This window comes from Tachypleus tridentatus, chromosome 7, assembly GCF_004210375.1.
Source record: "Tachypleus tridentatus isolate NWPU-2018 chromosome 7, ASM421037v1, whole genome shotgun sequence".
In the NCBI taxonomy this organism is placed as follows: Eukaryota; Metazoa; Arthropoda; class Merostomata; order Xiphosura; family Limulidae; genus Tachypleus; species Tachypleus tridentatus.
This window is the reverse complement of record NC_134831.1, coordinates 97495099-97511458: the sequence shown is the minus strand read 5'-3', so window position 1 is coordinate 97511458 and position 16360 is coordinate 97495099. Positions and strand designations below refer to the sequence as shown.

Here is a 16360-nt window from a genome sequence, read left to right as displayed (position 1 = left end):
AAACAAAATATACACAAGAGGAAAAAATCAGATGACAAGGAATAATGTGATTTATTTTAATTACTCAATATTTACAAAAACAACTGTTTATGTGACTTGTATTTTAAGGGTTTTAAAGTTTATAACTTGAGATCAGGTGATGCATTATGAAGTTGCACCAGGGTGTGGCTGTGGTCTAGTGATAAAATGTGGAGATATATCAAATTGTGTTATCTGTAATTAGGATGTGAAGTTAAGTCAAACTGTAGATATGATAAAACAAAGACTACATTGTGGTCTGTTGATAAAGCAAGTAATTAGAACAAGAGTACTGGAGAGAATTGAAATTAAAAAAGTTTTAGCAACCTTAGAGAACATAAATTCATGATAGTTACATGCAATGTAACATCATTAATAGTTATCTTTAAATGTCTTTTTTTTTTTCTATTTTAGGTGATGTTCACGGCCAGTATTATGATTTATTAAGACTCTTTGAGTATGGTGGATTTCCTCCAGAAAGCAACTATTTGTTTCTGGGAGATTATGTAGATAGAGGAAAGCAGTCTTTGGAAACAATATGCCTTTTGTTAGCTTACAAAATAAAATATCCAGAGAATTTTTTCCTTCTACGAGGGAACCATGAATGTGCGAGTATTAATAGGATTTATGGTTTCTATGATGAGTGTAAGTACATGAGTAAATACAAGTTATTGTATTTTAAGTATCATACACTTGAAGTATGTATCAGCTCCAAGTAACACATTAAATTGAAGGAACGTCTCCAGCCTCCAAGATTTAATTTTATGCCTTGCACTGAAAGATGCAGTTTTAATTAATAGTAATGACTGAACTATTGTGCACCAGTTTTTTGGTTCAGTGTTAGTAATTACTGTTTTGTGAGATCTTTTCTGAATATCTTTATGGTTTTCTAGTTATTAATAGTGATGTTTTTTTTACTTCTTCAAACATCATAAATACCATGAAGCCTTCACAGTTATTATGGTATGGTATAGTATCGTATGGTATGGTATCATGCAAATACCTTAAAGACATCAGTTGTTAGTCTGCTATGATATGTGTTATGCATTGTTGATAAATCTATCTAAAAACACTGAATTATGACATAGCACCTTCCAACAGACGTAGGTGTAATATTATTAAAAAAACAACAAAAGTATACAAGGTACTCAAAACATACCTGTATGATATAAGTTAAGGAACAAATGTGATAACTTTATGCTAAAGTAATGCAAGTTTGTATACTTTGTATATTGGTAATATTCACATGATGGTTTATTCAATGATTGTTATCAAAGAAATAAACTTTTCTGTGAAAGTTAGTTTAATTTGGTAGTAGAGTACACTTAACTATGACTGTTACTTGGTTGGTTTGACTCTTTGAAGAATATCTCTTGTGGAAAACATTGAAACACGGGGATATTTATTTACAGCAATTACTGAGTAGCACGTTCAGTATTTGTTATGTGTGTGAAAGTGACCTTTACAAGTTGCATACCATACACACATTAATTTATTGTTTTTGTGTGCTGTACGTACCACGATTATGTGAAAAGATTTTGTTTGAAAAATTAGAAATTATTTTTCGGAACAAATAAGTTTAGAACTAACAAGATGAAAGTTGAATTTAGTATACTGTTAATCATATTTGAAAACTGCATGATTCAAATAAAGTTTATCTTTCATTTGTATGTTGTAACCCTGAAGAAATTGCAAATGCAGAATATGGATTAAAATAGGTTATTTTAAAATTATCTGGAGTATAAAGGTTATTGTTGTTTAAGTTTTTTTACCAAACAAAATTTACAATTTTGTGCTAGTTTGTTTACAAGTTAATAAAGTTAGTTCTACTGTGTTTTACTCTTTCAGGTAAAAGAAGGTATAATATTAAACTTTGGAAAACATTCACAGACTGTTTCAACTGTTTACCAGTAGCTGCTATTGTTGATGAAAAAATATTCTGTTGCCATGGAGGTTGGTAAACATTTTTGTCTTGTTTCTAGTTTTAATTTTCTTATACTTAAGCAATAGTTTTTGTAACCCACTTATGTATGGAATATAAAAATACACATCTTTATTATAATTGTTCAGTTTGGAGTTAAACTGTTTTGTAATTCTACTACATTTAACAACAGATGTAGTTAGAATATCTTGTAATTAGATAGTTAATGTTGTTTGCTATCATTTCATTGAGTTCATATTTGAATATAAAGTTGTTGGTATTTCGTTAAGTTCCAAACGTAACTGTTGGTTACATTTGATGTTTTTTCATGAATGTAAATATTTTATTGGGCTTGAACATACATGAAAAGTCTTGAAGTTTAATTTTAAAAATTAATTTGTGGGGAAGTCTTAGGATACTTTATTAATGTCTTAAAAAAACAAATGTTTGTGTAAGCCAAGGAAACTCTTTGAAAATTGCAGTTTTAAGCCTTTAGTACATGTTAGTTTGACTAAGCTTGTGACTATCATACCATAAAATGTGAATATACTTCAGATATTACATACTACTAGTTAGTCAATAACATTTAAATAATTTTAAAAATAATCTTAGAAATATATATAAATTTAGTGGTATATAAATACATGTGATTTTGTGGTAATTCTGAAGAATCACTAAAGAATAAACAGAAGAAAATGAAAAACAGATGTAAAAACAAAACAAAACCAAGATAGTCATGTTGGAAAAGAGAAACAAAAAATAAATTCCGACTTTCTTTGGGACATTTGAGTTGTTTTGAATGTTTACAAAGGGCCAACAATAACCTGTTATTGTTGTATGAAATTTGTGTTGCCTTATTTTACTTGTACTTGTAGGATTGCAATACTTGTAGCCCCCCCATTAGTACAGCGGTAAGTCTACACACACACACACACACACACACACACACACACACACACACACACACACACACACACACACACACACACACACACACACAAGGTAAAACATTTCTTAAAGAGACAATTAAAAGTTTTCTCCTTGCTTGTGATTGTCTTCTCTTACTCCCATTGGTAAGTTTTAGGGCTTACAGCACTAAATTCATGTTTTATTCCTGTAGTGGGCACAGAACAGATAGCCCGTTTTGCAGCTTTGTGCTTAACAGCAAACAAACAAAATGTGTCTTTTCTGTGTGTAACTTTTCACTGGTATGTGATGAATTTTGCTATTCAAGCACATAGTAGGGACATGCAAAAGATAGTACATACTGTGTTTTTCTGTTTATAAGATGCACCCCCTATGTCCTACACACCTAAGGTAAAAAGTTATGGCATACCGTACCTCATACAGCAAGGACTAGAAACTAGTGAGATCAACCTTTACACTTTCCTGGGCTTGTTTTCCTTCTCTTATAGGCTAAAGAGAATGGGTTATTATGAGAAACAACTGTAGAACAGTGTTCTGTTAGGGGGACCTTTCTTTAACTTAAATTAGACATTGTACTAACAATACTAGAGTCATATCCATAAAGAACACAATAAAAACATTTAAGCGTGGAAATTAGTAGTAATTGTGAGCACAAAACTCTATACGGGCAGCTAACACAAGTTCAAAATATGAGGCGAGTGTACACACCAAGATGGCTGCCAGGTGAGGCTCGCTGGCATCACCCATCAACACAGAGCGAGATAGGGAACACGTGATCTAATATACATCTCTGTGGCTTCAGGTCAGAGCGAATGTAAACAAGCTTACGCTGCCTTCTCTCGTACAACTTCTTTGGGTGATGCCATTATTTGGCTAACAGTAGAGTATGATGCATTTAGAATACAAAGGACAAACCATAGCAACCAGAAGGTGAGTTGCCTGATTGGTGGAAATTAAGGTGTGAGGTGCATCACAGCTGTTCTCATTGGCCTGGTGAGTTTATCCTTTGTATTGTGAAGAAGCTTGGGGCCACACTGAGCCTTACATAACAAAAAGTCATTGTTTTAGGAAATATAAAAAAAATATTGGGTGGAACACCATGTCAAAGCAGAAAAGACATTGCTACAATATAAAATTTATGGTAGATGCCATAAAGTATGCAAAGGAATCATGGTAGTAGGGCATCTGAAAGAATTTTTGGGTCACCACCAACTGAACAAATGATTTTTACTTGGCATAAGCAAGAAGATGAGTTACAGCCAGGTTGGGGCAGTAAATACAACTTGAGGTAAGAAAATTGAGTGGCCAGAACTTGAAGGAGAATTGTACTCTTGGGTAAAAAAGAGAAGTCAAGGTATTATACTTTATATATTAGTCATTTGAAATAGCTCAAAGTTTTTGATTTTCTTGTGTTGATTATATATGTATGAGGTACCACTAACTTTTGATGTTCCAAGTAATAAAACTGTTGACAAGATGGGCACAAAGAGCATAACTGTAAAAACAAGAGGAGAAATCCCATTACACAGTAGTGTTATCATGCTGTGCCGATCTCTCAAAACTTCCATCAATGCTGATATTTAAAAGAAAGACCTTGTCAAAAGAAATGTTGCCAAGTGATATTCTTGTTCGTGGGTGTAGTCATGGCTAGAGAAAGTGTGGGCTAAACATACAGGTGGATTACTGAAAACCCTGGCCTTGCTTGAATGGTATTCTTTTAGAGCACATGAGACTGATGCAGTTAAGAAAAAAAATTGCCCAAATGAAGAACCAGCTATCTGTTATACCTGGTGGGCTAACAAGCCAATTACAACCACTGGATGTATCTATGTATCAATCAGTAAGTCCTTCAAGTGCTTCATGTGTGAGGAGTGAATGTAGATGGTCAACTACAAAGTGACTCCTATAGGAAGCAGGAAGAGACCAAGAAGTGACTCCTACAGGAAGAAGGAAGAGACCAAGCATTCCAATTGTGTGTGAGTGGGTGAAAAACTCATGGGACAGATTTAAGACTGAAATTGTAATAGACATTTAAGGAATGTGGCATAAGTAGTTTCTTTGGTAGTAGTGGAGACGATAATCTGTTTAAGAAAAGGGGTAATGCCGGTGGGAGTGAACCTCCAGATTTCAGTGACTGAATGCAGTGATGCACATGATTTTGAATAGTTTTATAACAAATGTTTCTGCATTGAGTATATAGAACAACCTTGTATTATTTCCTTTCTAATACTGCTTTTAAAGACTTTTAAGGGGTTTATAGTGAGTAAGAAGTTTTTGTTTCCTAAATGTTTAAAAGTACTAAACCTTTTTGTCTTCAAGGTGTGGAAACTGTAATATATGTATTTCAAAAAAATTTATGTGAGCTGTTGCCTTAATGGCACCACAGATGACATTGAGGACAAGTGAGAGTGAACTTTCAGAACTGGTTTTCAGTGAATTCAGTGATGCATAAGATTTTGAAAGTTTTCATAATGAATGAACAATGTTTTGATGTAAATGTATGAAACAACTATATTTTATTTTATTGTGGACACTGCTTTTGAAGTATTCTAAAGAACATTAAAAGATTATGTTGATATTGAACCAATTAATAAATAACTGTGAAAAATTTTTTTTTTCCGTGAAGATAGCCTAGAAAATAGGGGTGTGTTATACACCAAAAAATACAGAACTTACTGTATTTAATATACCCTAAGTAAACAAGTTAACTCTGAATTACGATACAGAGCTTTGGAACAGACTTAGTTTTGATATGAAGTATAAAAACAACAACAACTAGTGTAGTTGAATAGAGAAACTTTATTTATGCAAGTAATTGTATTTATAGATCATAAAAAGTGGGTAGAAAGTGTTATATATTAAAGTATGTCAAACAAAGTCTGGAGTGAGATTTAAGTTACTACATGTGCTTAAAAATATATTTTGGTTTGAAGGTCTCCATTTAGAAGGCGTTTATGTCAAAAATTGAATGATTGGAAAGTGATACACTGTTCTGTTGTGTAAAGTGATACACTGTTCTGTTGTGTAAAGTGATACACTGTTCTGTTGTGTAAAGTGATACACTGTTCTGTTGTGTAAAGTGATACACTGTTCTGTTGTGTAAAGTGATACACTGTTCTGTTGTGTAAAGTGATACACTGTTCTGTTGTGTAAAGTGATACACTGTTCTGTTGTGTAAAGTGATACACTGTTCTGTTGTGTAAAGTGATACACTGTTCTGTTGTGTAAAGTGATACACTGTTCTGTTGTGTAAAGTGATACACTGTTCTGTTGTGTAAAGTGATACACTGTTCTGTTGTGTAAAGTGATACACTGTTCTGTTGTGTAAAGTGATACACTGTTCTGTTGTGTAAAGTGATACTGTTCTGTTGTGTAAACTGATACTGTTCTGTTGTGTAAACTGATACTGTTCTGTTGTGTAAAGTGATACACTGTTCTGTTGTGTAAAGTGATACACTGTTCTGTTGTGTAAAGTGATACTGTTCTGTTGTGTAAAGTGATACTGTTCTGTTGTGTAAAGTGATACTGTTCTGTTGTGTAAAGTGATACTGTTCTGTTGTGTAAAGTGATACTGTTCTGTTGTGTAAAGTGATACTGTTCTGTTGTGTAAAGTGATACTGTTCTGTTGTGTAAAGTGATACTGTTCTGTTGTGTAAAGTGATACTGTTCTGTTGTGTAAAGTGATACTGTTCTGTTGTGTAAAGTGATACTGTTCTGTTGTGTAAAGTGATACTGTTCTGTTGTGTAAAGTGATGCACTGTTCTGTTGTGTAAAGTGATGCACTGTTCCGTTGTGTAAAGTGATGCACTGTTCCGTTGTGTAAAGTGATGCACTGTTCCGTTGTGTAAAGTGATGCACTGTTCCGTTGTGTAAAGTGATACTGTTCTGTTGTGTGAAGCCAAATGGTGATTTTTCTTGACAGGATTAAGTCCAGATCTTCAGTCCATGGAGCAGATCCGTCGTATCATGCGGCCAACAGATGTGCCAGATCAAGGCCTCCTGTGTGATTTACTTTGGTCAGATCCAGATAAAGATGTTATGGGGTGGGGAGAAAATGACCGTGGTGTTTCTTACACCTTTGGTGCTGATGTAGTGGCCAAGTTCCTACATAAACATGATCTTGATTTGATATGCAGAGCACATCAAGTTAGTCTATCAGAAAATATCTTTAATAGTTCTCATCATTTAAAAATTTTCTTGTAATTTTGATACAGGTATAAGTTTAGAAACAGTACTAACCTTTCTACATCATAAAGAACTATTACCTTGCATGCAACTGTCATAGAATTTCCCGTGCATGTCATGAGCTTTGAACAAACTCTCTTCCCTGAACACAGGCAGTAATGCGGAAAAGTGAGTTTATGATCACGTGTTAGTGCCCACAGGGATTATTGTGTTTAGGGGTCATGTCACCACCCTATTGGTGGAGAACTGTAGCTATATGGCAGTTACATCACAGGTTAATGCAATACACTGATCTCATGCTGGTTATCAGTAAGGTAATAGTTCTTAGTGGCATAAAGACGGGTTTAAATGAAATACCTTTCCAGATAAGAAAAATGTTAACATTTGTGTCTATCACAAGGAAGCTGCTTTGTGAGAATCAAACCTAAATACTGTTTGTTTGATTGACCTACTAAGTACACTATTACTATAGGTTGTATATATAATTTGCATTATATTTTGTACTCGTAGGACTAGGCTGTAGCTGTATCATTATTTCTTAATAATGAAACACTCTATACCAGTGTTTGTTGGACTTTTCTTCCCAAGGAATCATCTCGATCTACTAAAACAAAATAATACACAATACTAATATGTACACTTATGGAAAAGTGAAGTAAGACCACAAGTACATAAATACTTCAAAACACTCATGATTAGATCTTAACTTTACAGTGAAAGTTTTATTCTAATATGTTTTGGTTTTGTTCCTTTTTTGGTTTTTTTTTTTTTTTCATGACTGTAGAAAATTTTAATTTTTGGGACGAACACCATCAGCTCACTTTCAACATTTTCTGTTTTACACAAGCATGACTGAAATGAATATTCATTCATGACGTTAGAAAAAACACAACTTCAAAAAATACAAAACCAAATAATATGAATTTTTCTACCAGAATTGCCTCACTAAGAAAGATACAACTTTCAAAAGCTTTCAAGTTATAAGGCTTTGTACTTTTCTTGAGCTTAACTGCATAACTGATCTGAAACTAGTATACAGTAAATAGTGAGTGTAAATATCAGTTGTAGTAAATAGTGAGTGTAAATATCAGTTGTAGTAAATAGTGAGTGTAAATATCAATTGTAGTAAATAGGCTATTTTTAGAGAGGAAGTAGCAGTTTTTGTTTCACACAATTATTTATTAAATGAAATAACTTTTTATGTTAACTTCAAGTTAGTTTACAGAAACATTTCTTTCTCACCACTATATACTTTATTCTAATGACAGGTGGTAGAAGAGGGATATGAATTCTAACCACTGTATACTTTATTCTAATGATAGGTGGTAGAAAAGGGATATGAATTCTAACCACTGTATACTTTATTCTGATGGTAGGTGGTAGAAGATGGATATGAATTCTAACCACTGTATACTTTATTTTAATGATAGGTGGTAGAAAAGGGATATGAATTCTAACCACTGTATACTTTATTCTGATGGTAGGTGGTAGAAGATGGATATGAATTCTAACCACTGTATACTTTATTCTGATGGTAGGTGGTAGAAGATGGATATGAATTCTCACCACTGTATACTTTATTCTAATGACAGGTGGTAGAAGAGGGATATGAATTCTAACCACTGTATACTTTATTATGATGGTAGGTGGTAGAAGAGGGATATGAATTCTAACCACTGTATACTTTATTATGATGGTAGGTGGTAGAAGATGTATATGAATTCTCACCACTGTATACTTTATTCTAATGGTAGATGGTAGAAAAGGGATATGAATTCTAACCACTGTATACTTTATTCTGATGGTAGGTGGTAGAAGATGGATATGAATTCTCACCACTGTATACTTTATTCTAATGGTAGGTGGTAGAAGATGGATATGAATTCTAAACACTGTATACTTTATTCTAATGGTAGGTGGTAGAAGATGGATATGAATTCTAAACACTGTATACTTTATTCTAATGGTAGGTGGTAGAAGATGGATATGAATTCTAACCACTGTATACTTTATTCTAATGGTAGGTGGTAGAAGATGGATATGAATTCTAACCACTGTATACTTTATTCTGATGGTAGGTGGTAGAAGATGGATATGAATTCTAACCACTGTATACTTTATTCTGATGGTAGGTGGTAGAAGATGGATATGAATTCTCACCACTGTATACTTTATTCTAATGACAGGTGGTAGAAGAGGGATATGAATTCTAACCACTGTATACTTTATTCTGATGGAAGGTGGTTGAAGATGGATATGAATTCTAACCACTGTATACTTTATTCTAATGGTAGGTGGTAGAAAAGGGATATGAATTCTTACCATTGTATACTTTATTCTAATGGTAGGTGGTAGAAGATGGATATGAATTCTAACCACTGTATACTTTATTCTAATGGTAGGTGGTAGAAGATGGATATGAATTCTAACCACTGTATACTTTATTCTAATGGTAGGTGGTAGAAAAGGGATATGAATTCTTACCATTGTATACTTTATTCTAATGGTAGGTGGTAGAAGATGGATATGAATTCTAACCACTGTATACTTTATTCTAATGGTAGGTGGTAGAAGATGGATATGAATTCTAACCACTGTATACTTTATTCTGATGGTAGGTGGTAGAAGATGGATATGAATTCTAACCACTGTATACTTTATTCTAATGGTAGGTGGTAGAAGATGGATATGAATTCTCACCACTGTATACTTTATTCTAATGGTAGGTGTTAGAAGATGGATATGAATTCTCACCACTGTATACTTTATTCTAATGGTAGGTGTTAGAAGATGGATATGAATTCTCACCACTGTATACTTTATTCTAATGGTAGGTGGTAGAAGATGGATATGAATTCTCACCACTGTATACTTTATTCTAATGGTAGGTGGTAGAAGATGGATATGAATTCTCACCACTGTATACTTTCTTCTAATGGTAGGTGGTAGAAGATGGATGTGAATTCTCACCACTGTATACTTTCTTCTAATGGTAGGTGGTAGAAGATGGATATGAATTCTCACCACTGTATACTTTCTTCTAATGGTAGGTGGTAGAAGATGGATATGAATTCTCACCACTGTATACTTTATTCTAATGGTAGGTGGTAGAAGATGGATATGAATTCTCACCACAGTATACTTTATTCTAATGGTAGGTGGTAGAAGATGGATATGAATTCTCACCACTGTATACTTTATTCTAATGGTAGGTGGTAGAAGATGGATATGAATTCTCACCACTGTATACTTTCTTCTAATGGTAGGTGGTAGAAGATGGATATGAATTCTCACCACTGTATACTTTATTCTAATGGTAGGTGGTAGAAGATGGATATGAATTCTCACCACAGTATACTTTATTCTAATGGTAGGTGGTAGAAGATGGATATGAATTCTCACCACTGTATACTTTATTCTAATGGTAGGTGGTAGAAGATGGATATGAATTCTCACCACTGTATACTTTATTCTAATGGTAGGTGGTAGAAGATGGATATGAATTCTCACCACTGTATACTTTATTCTAATGGTAGGTGTTAGAAGATGGATATGAATTCTCACCACTGTATACTTTATTCTAATGGTAGATGGTAGAAGATGGATATGAATTCTCACCACTGTATACTTTATTCTAATGGTAGGTGTTAGAAGATGGATATGAATTCTCACCACTGTATACTTTCTTCTAATGGTAGGTGGTAGAAGATGGATATGAATTCTCACCACTGTATACTTTCTTCTAATGGTAGGTGGTAGAAGATGGATATGAATTCTTACCATTGTATACTTTATTCTAATGGTAGGTGGTAGAAGAGGGATATGAATTCTCACCACTGTATACTTTATTCTAATGGTAGGTGGTAGAAAAGGGATATGAATTCTCACCACTGTATACTTTATTCTAATGGTAGGTGGTAGAAGATGGATATGAATTCTCACCACTGTATACTTTATTCTAATGGTAGGTGGTAGAAGATGGATATGAATTCTCACCACTGTATACTTTATTCTAATGGTAGGTGGTAGAAGATGGATATGAATTCTCACCACTGTATACTTTATTCTAATGGTAGGTGGTAGAAGATGGATATGAATTCTCACCACTGTATACTTTATTCTAATGGTAGGTGGTAGAAGATGGATATGAATTCTCACCACTGTATACTTTATTCTAATGGTAGGTGGTAGAAGATGGATATGAATTCTCACCACTGTATACTTTATTCTAATGGTAGGTGTTAGAAGATGGATATGAATTCTCACCACTGTATACTTTATTCTAATGGTAGGTGTTAGAAGATGGATATGAATTCTCACCACTGTATACTTTATTCTAATGGTAGGTGGTAGAAGAGGGATATGAATTCTCACCACTGTATACTTTATTCTAATGGTAGGTGGTAGAAGAGGGATATGAATTCTCACCACTGTATACTTTATTCTAATGGTAGGTGGTAGAAGAGGGATATGAATTCTTACCACTGTATACTTTATTCTAATGGTAGGTGGTAGAAGATGGATATGAATTCTCACCACTGTGTACTTTATTCTAATGGTAGGTGGTAGAAGATGGATATGAATTCTCACCACTGTATACTTTATTCTAATGGTAGGTGGTAGAAGATGGATATGAATTCTTTGCAAAACGACAGTTAGTTACTCTCTTCTCAGCTCCTAACTACTGTGGTGAGTTTGATAATGCAGGAGCCATGATGAGTGTTGATGAAACTCTTATGTGCTCATTTCAGGTAAGCACATTTCTCTTTTGATCCTAGATCATTTAACATTTTTTTTTCTTTTAAGCATGTTTCATGATGAGACATTTGAAATTTTTCACCTCCAGTACTATAAATTTAGATCATTCTTGATAAATAAATGTGGAATGTAGTGATGTTTCCCTGAAACATTTTTGTATTAAACCACATGTTACTACTTTTTCAGGGAGAACACATTTCTTGGATAAACTGTATATTTTGTTCATCTTTTTAACCTATCAATATGTAAATGAAATGTGTTTGGTTATTGTTTTGCAACTAACTCATGCTTGTTACAATGGAGACTTTGTAAATACTGTTGTGATAATTGTATATTTGTTATTTTATTTGATGTAAATTCAGTTTTTTTATAGTTTTTTAAATATTTTTGTTTGAAATAATTCTAAATTACAGATTCTGAAACCAGCAGACAAAAAGAATTCACCATACGGTAAAATGGCATCATCCAATCGTCCAGTAACTCCTCCTAGAGGTCAGGTCGTTAAGAAAAACAGCAAAAAATAATATCTTACTACTCTCTCTTTTTATATCTTAGAAAATCATCACAGGTGCAGGTTTGAAGTTCAGTAGGAGGATCTGTACAAGTCCATGTGGATATTAGTAGTTGAAAAGCTTGTAAAAAATGAATCTATGATAGAGGTTCTGTAGTAAAGCTTTGCAGTTGTACAATATAAATTAGAGGAAAAACAATTTTTGATCATTGTCAGTACATTTATAAAGTATTGTTCTATTTGTACTTTTTTGACCTCATCGTATGTGTAGTTTTGAACACATACATTTATAGAAATGTTAAGTAGCATTTAGCTATACAAGAGTACATGTTTGCTTTCAACAAAATATAAGTTTGACCTTTTATTTGTAGAATGCTACCAAATTTTCTTTCCCTTTGTTAATCTACATATATCAGCCAAAGTTTTGTCTTTGCTTGTGCTGTTTTCCTCTTCGTTTTTAAGTTAAAACATTCTTAGTATAATTTTATGTTTTGTCACTTTCTCTTATCATATTGATGCAGTTTTGTGGATTTATATATTTTTCAACTTCTTAGCTTAAAATATCTTTGACATTCAAATATAAAACAAGATGCAAAGAATGTCGTCAATGGAAAAATATCTCGGCTTTCAGTCCTGTTTCATTACCTCTTGTACTTTCCATGAAAAAGATCAAATAGTTTTGCATATAAATGCTTTCCTTTTTCTTAATAAGTTATTTTGGAATGTAAGGACTGAAATTCCTTCATTAGGCTTAATAAATACTTCAGACATTTAGCATTTACAGAGTTTCTTAAATATGATTAAAACTTTTAATATTCTAAAGATCATTCATAAATATTTACTTCTGAAAATGCAATTACATCGTGAAGTAAGTCTTCCATAAAATCATATTTCCAATACGATATCTTACCTCTTCTCAATTGGTACTGTTATCTATTGTCACATCTTCTCAACACTCGTCACTAGCCTTCCGTCTCTGACTTGTCCACATCCGCATGTAAATGATTATGCAGAAGCTCTCCACCAATAGGAGCTCAGCACAACGTCTTTTGTAAACAGCTCTTTCTCACAGTTGTACTCGTTAATCACTTCGAGGTTGACGAGATGACCTTCACCACATACCTCCAGAAGTGGGGAGGCTCTGTGTGAGTGGAGGTAAGTATCCATTAGAAATTATGTTATAGCTCTTTCAGGTTCTGCCAGGTGTTGTGTGTCTGTTCAATTATCATCTGTAGTGAAAACATTATGTTGCAGGATTATATTATAGAGATGGGATGTAACATAGGACTGCTGGTAGTTCTCTCTAGTGGATTTTTGCTTCATAAGTATGTTCATCCTAGACCATACGCTCGTGGACACACACGAGTAAAGCTGACAGGGATTGGTGTCCATCTCTGGTGCTCTATGGTGTTGATTCTTCCTACTGCAGAACTGAGAGACATTTCCAAATGCTATTAAGTGTTGGTTTATCAACTCCATTGATGTGGTAGCTCTGCTTTTCAAAACAGGGTATTGTGGTTACCTGTTGCACTGTTTTGGTAGTGTGATCCTCTTCAGCTCTTTGTTTTCTCTCCATGGGAGTCCTTCCTACTTACCAGTTCCCAGCCACTGGGATTGTGGACCATGAAGACCTGTCTTCATGATGCATCGTACAACACAGTTGAGAGGAGGGTGGTGGAATTTGCAGATGTTGATGGCATATAGCACTTCCTACCAAACATCTGATATACAATTCTAGATACTCCCAGGTTTTAGTTGAAGCACTCCACCATGTCACAACTATATATATGTATATATAATGTAGTTTGCCCCTCAGGTTGAGATATTCCTCCGATGTACAATCTGTCACTCCCAGGGGAGTAGGTGTTAGTTGACGATGGTCCAGCTAAGTAAGTCCTCTTCCATGCACTGACCAGCATACCTTGTCCTACCACAGGCTGGATGAACTATCCTATTGCCACCAGTTTTAGAATGGAGATGTATACCAGGTTTGTGGTCCATCTTTTTTCCTACCATCTGCTTGATGTTCATTCTCAGGAATCTATCTAGTGTTGGTCATAGCTGGATGCAACACGTGTTTCATTTAGTATGGCTGGGTATCATCCTCCTACTACAGTATGGAAGAACCATACCTTATATTGCCAGATTTTTTAACTAGAGATTTCACTTACTCTGGGCTTTCCTCCTTCCTACCATCTGTTGGATGTCAGTTCTTGGTAAATCAGGTGTTGGTTAGGCTGGAAACGTGTGCAAGTGGAAATGAATTTTAGTATGAAAGTTCGTCTTGTTTAGCAATTTCTGTTTTGAGGTGAAGAAGTGGGTGATTCTCTGTCAACTGTGGAACTACTGTACAATCAAAGATACTGATAGGTGTTTGATGAGGTTGAACTATCACTTCAAGCTGTTGCATCCTTGCCACTCAACACAGAGGAATACAATTAATTTGTGATGTGTGTTATGCATCTCCTTCATGCTTTTCCTTCTTTCATGTTTGCAACAAAGTCATAAGAATGAGGTATACCTATATTAGATGTGGTGTGGTTTCCCACTGAAAATTATATATTTAAAAACGGCTGGTATGGGTAGAGAAAGCACTAGCAGAAAAGCAAACAACATTTCGACTAACTTCGTGAACCTTAGGATGACCGAAGAAGGTCGAAACATTTTTCACTACAAAGTAGCTCTTCCCAATTAGTACTGCCCTCTGTTGACACAAATTCTCAAGGCTCACCACTGGCCTTCCACCTCCCACTTCACCAAATCCACATGTAAATGATTATGCAGCAGTTGTTCACCAATAGGAGCTAGACACAATGCCTGTAACATTTGGACTCATTAATCACTTTAAGATTGGTCAGACAACCTATGCCACATACCTCTGGAAATAGGGAAGGGTGGGTAGGAAATGTGAGACCCGTAATGACAAGAAAACCTGCTGAGTTGTGATGTTTTCTTTTAGGTTCCACACCTCATGTGCTCTCTGTGGCCACTTCATGAAGGGAGGATTATTTTTTTATCAGCTCTCCACCTGTTCAATGTGGATTCTAGTTATTTAAAGAGAGGAGGTAAGATATTGTGTGGGAAGTTAACAATTTCACAAACTGAAAATATAGTTCTGTTAGATTTCACTGTTCCTACCCACCCCTCCTCACTTCCATAGGTATGTGGCATAGGTTGTCTGACCAATCTTAAAGTGATTAATGAGTACAAATGTTACAGGCATTGTGTCTAGCTCCTATTGGTGGACAGCTGCTGGATAATCATTTACATGTGGATTTGGTAAAGTGGGAAGTGGAAGACTAGTGGTGAGCCTTGAGACTTTGTGTCAACAGAGGGCAGTACTAATTGAGAAGAGCTATTTTATGAGCAGAAATAAGTATCTATTGGAAATACACTTCAGTTTAGGCAAATATGAACAGTTGTGTATAATTCATCTTTGTCAGTAACCTACATGAAATGTATAGAACATCCATTAATTCATGACTGAGTAACAAATTATTTGTTTTGAAAAGATAAGTATTGGTTCTTGTATGAGTAAATGAGATTTATATAGCTGGTTCTGTAATAGTTATAACTTTTAATTTATTATCTTGTAACTTTTTCTGTTTTTGACTGCCAGATTTTGTCATATAATACTATAAATTAGCGATAATATATTGTTGTGACGTCTAAATCTCAGAGTTATGTAACTACTTTTAACATGAACTTAAAAAGTCCAAAGCTCTAACTTAACAAATACTAACATCACAGGTAAACTATGACTTATGCCAAGTGAAGTATACTTTCAGTCACACATGCACAGAAACATACCTCAACACTTTTGTTTCTACAGGGTGTCCCACATCCATAGGAACAAATTATTGTATTTATTAATACACACACATCAATCCTTAACATACTGTGCTATCAGGGTATTTTTTTCCTGAAACGTACAACTAACATTAGAAATGTGTTTATCTTCAAGAATATAATGAATATTTTCCCTATGGGTCCTGACTTTTGAGACACCCTGTACTTTGCTCGAGTATATACAAATGTAA

The 16360-nt window shown here is 34.3% G+C and overlaps 1 protein-coding gene across 2 annotated transcripts in view; it reads left to right on the top strand.

Annotated features, from left to right (window-relative positions):
* LOC143256258 (serine/threonine-protein phosphatase PP1-gamma catalytic subunit A-like) overlaps window positions 1-14925 on the top strand; it is a 35687-nt gene extending 20762 nt beyond the window's left edge. Inside the window, exons 3-7 of one of the 2 annotated variants that reach the window (XM_076513221.1) lie at window positions 433-663; window positions 1867-1971; window positions 6789-7012; window positions 11668-11802; window positions 12223-14925. In XM_076513221.1, coding sequence (XP_076369336.1) covers window positions 433-663; window positions 1867-1971; window positions 6789-7012; window positions 11668-11802; window positions 12223-12333 — 806 coding nt within the window. In that variant the 3' untranslated portion in view covers window positions 12334-14925. The remainder of the gene's footprint in view (window positions 1-432; window positions 664-1866; window positions 1972-6788; window positions 7013-11667; window positions 11803-12222) is intronic. The other variant, XM_076513222.1, reaches the window with a different exon arrangement.
* Window positions 14926-16360: the final 1435 nt, after the last annotated feature.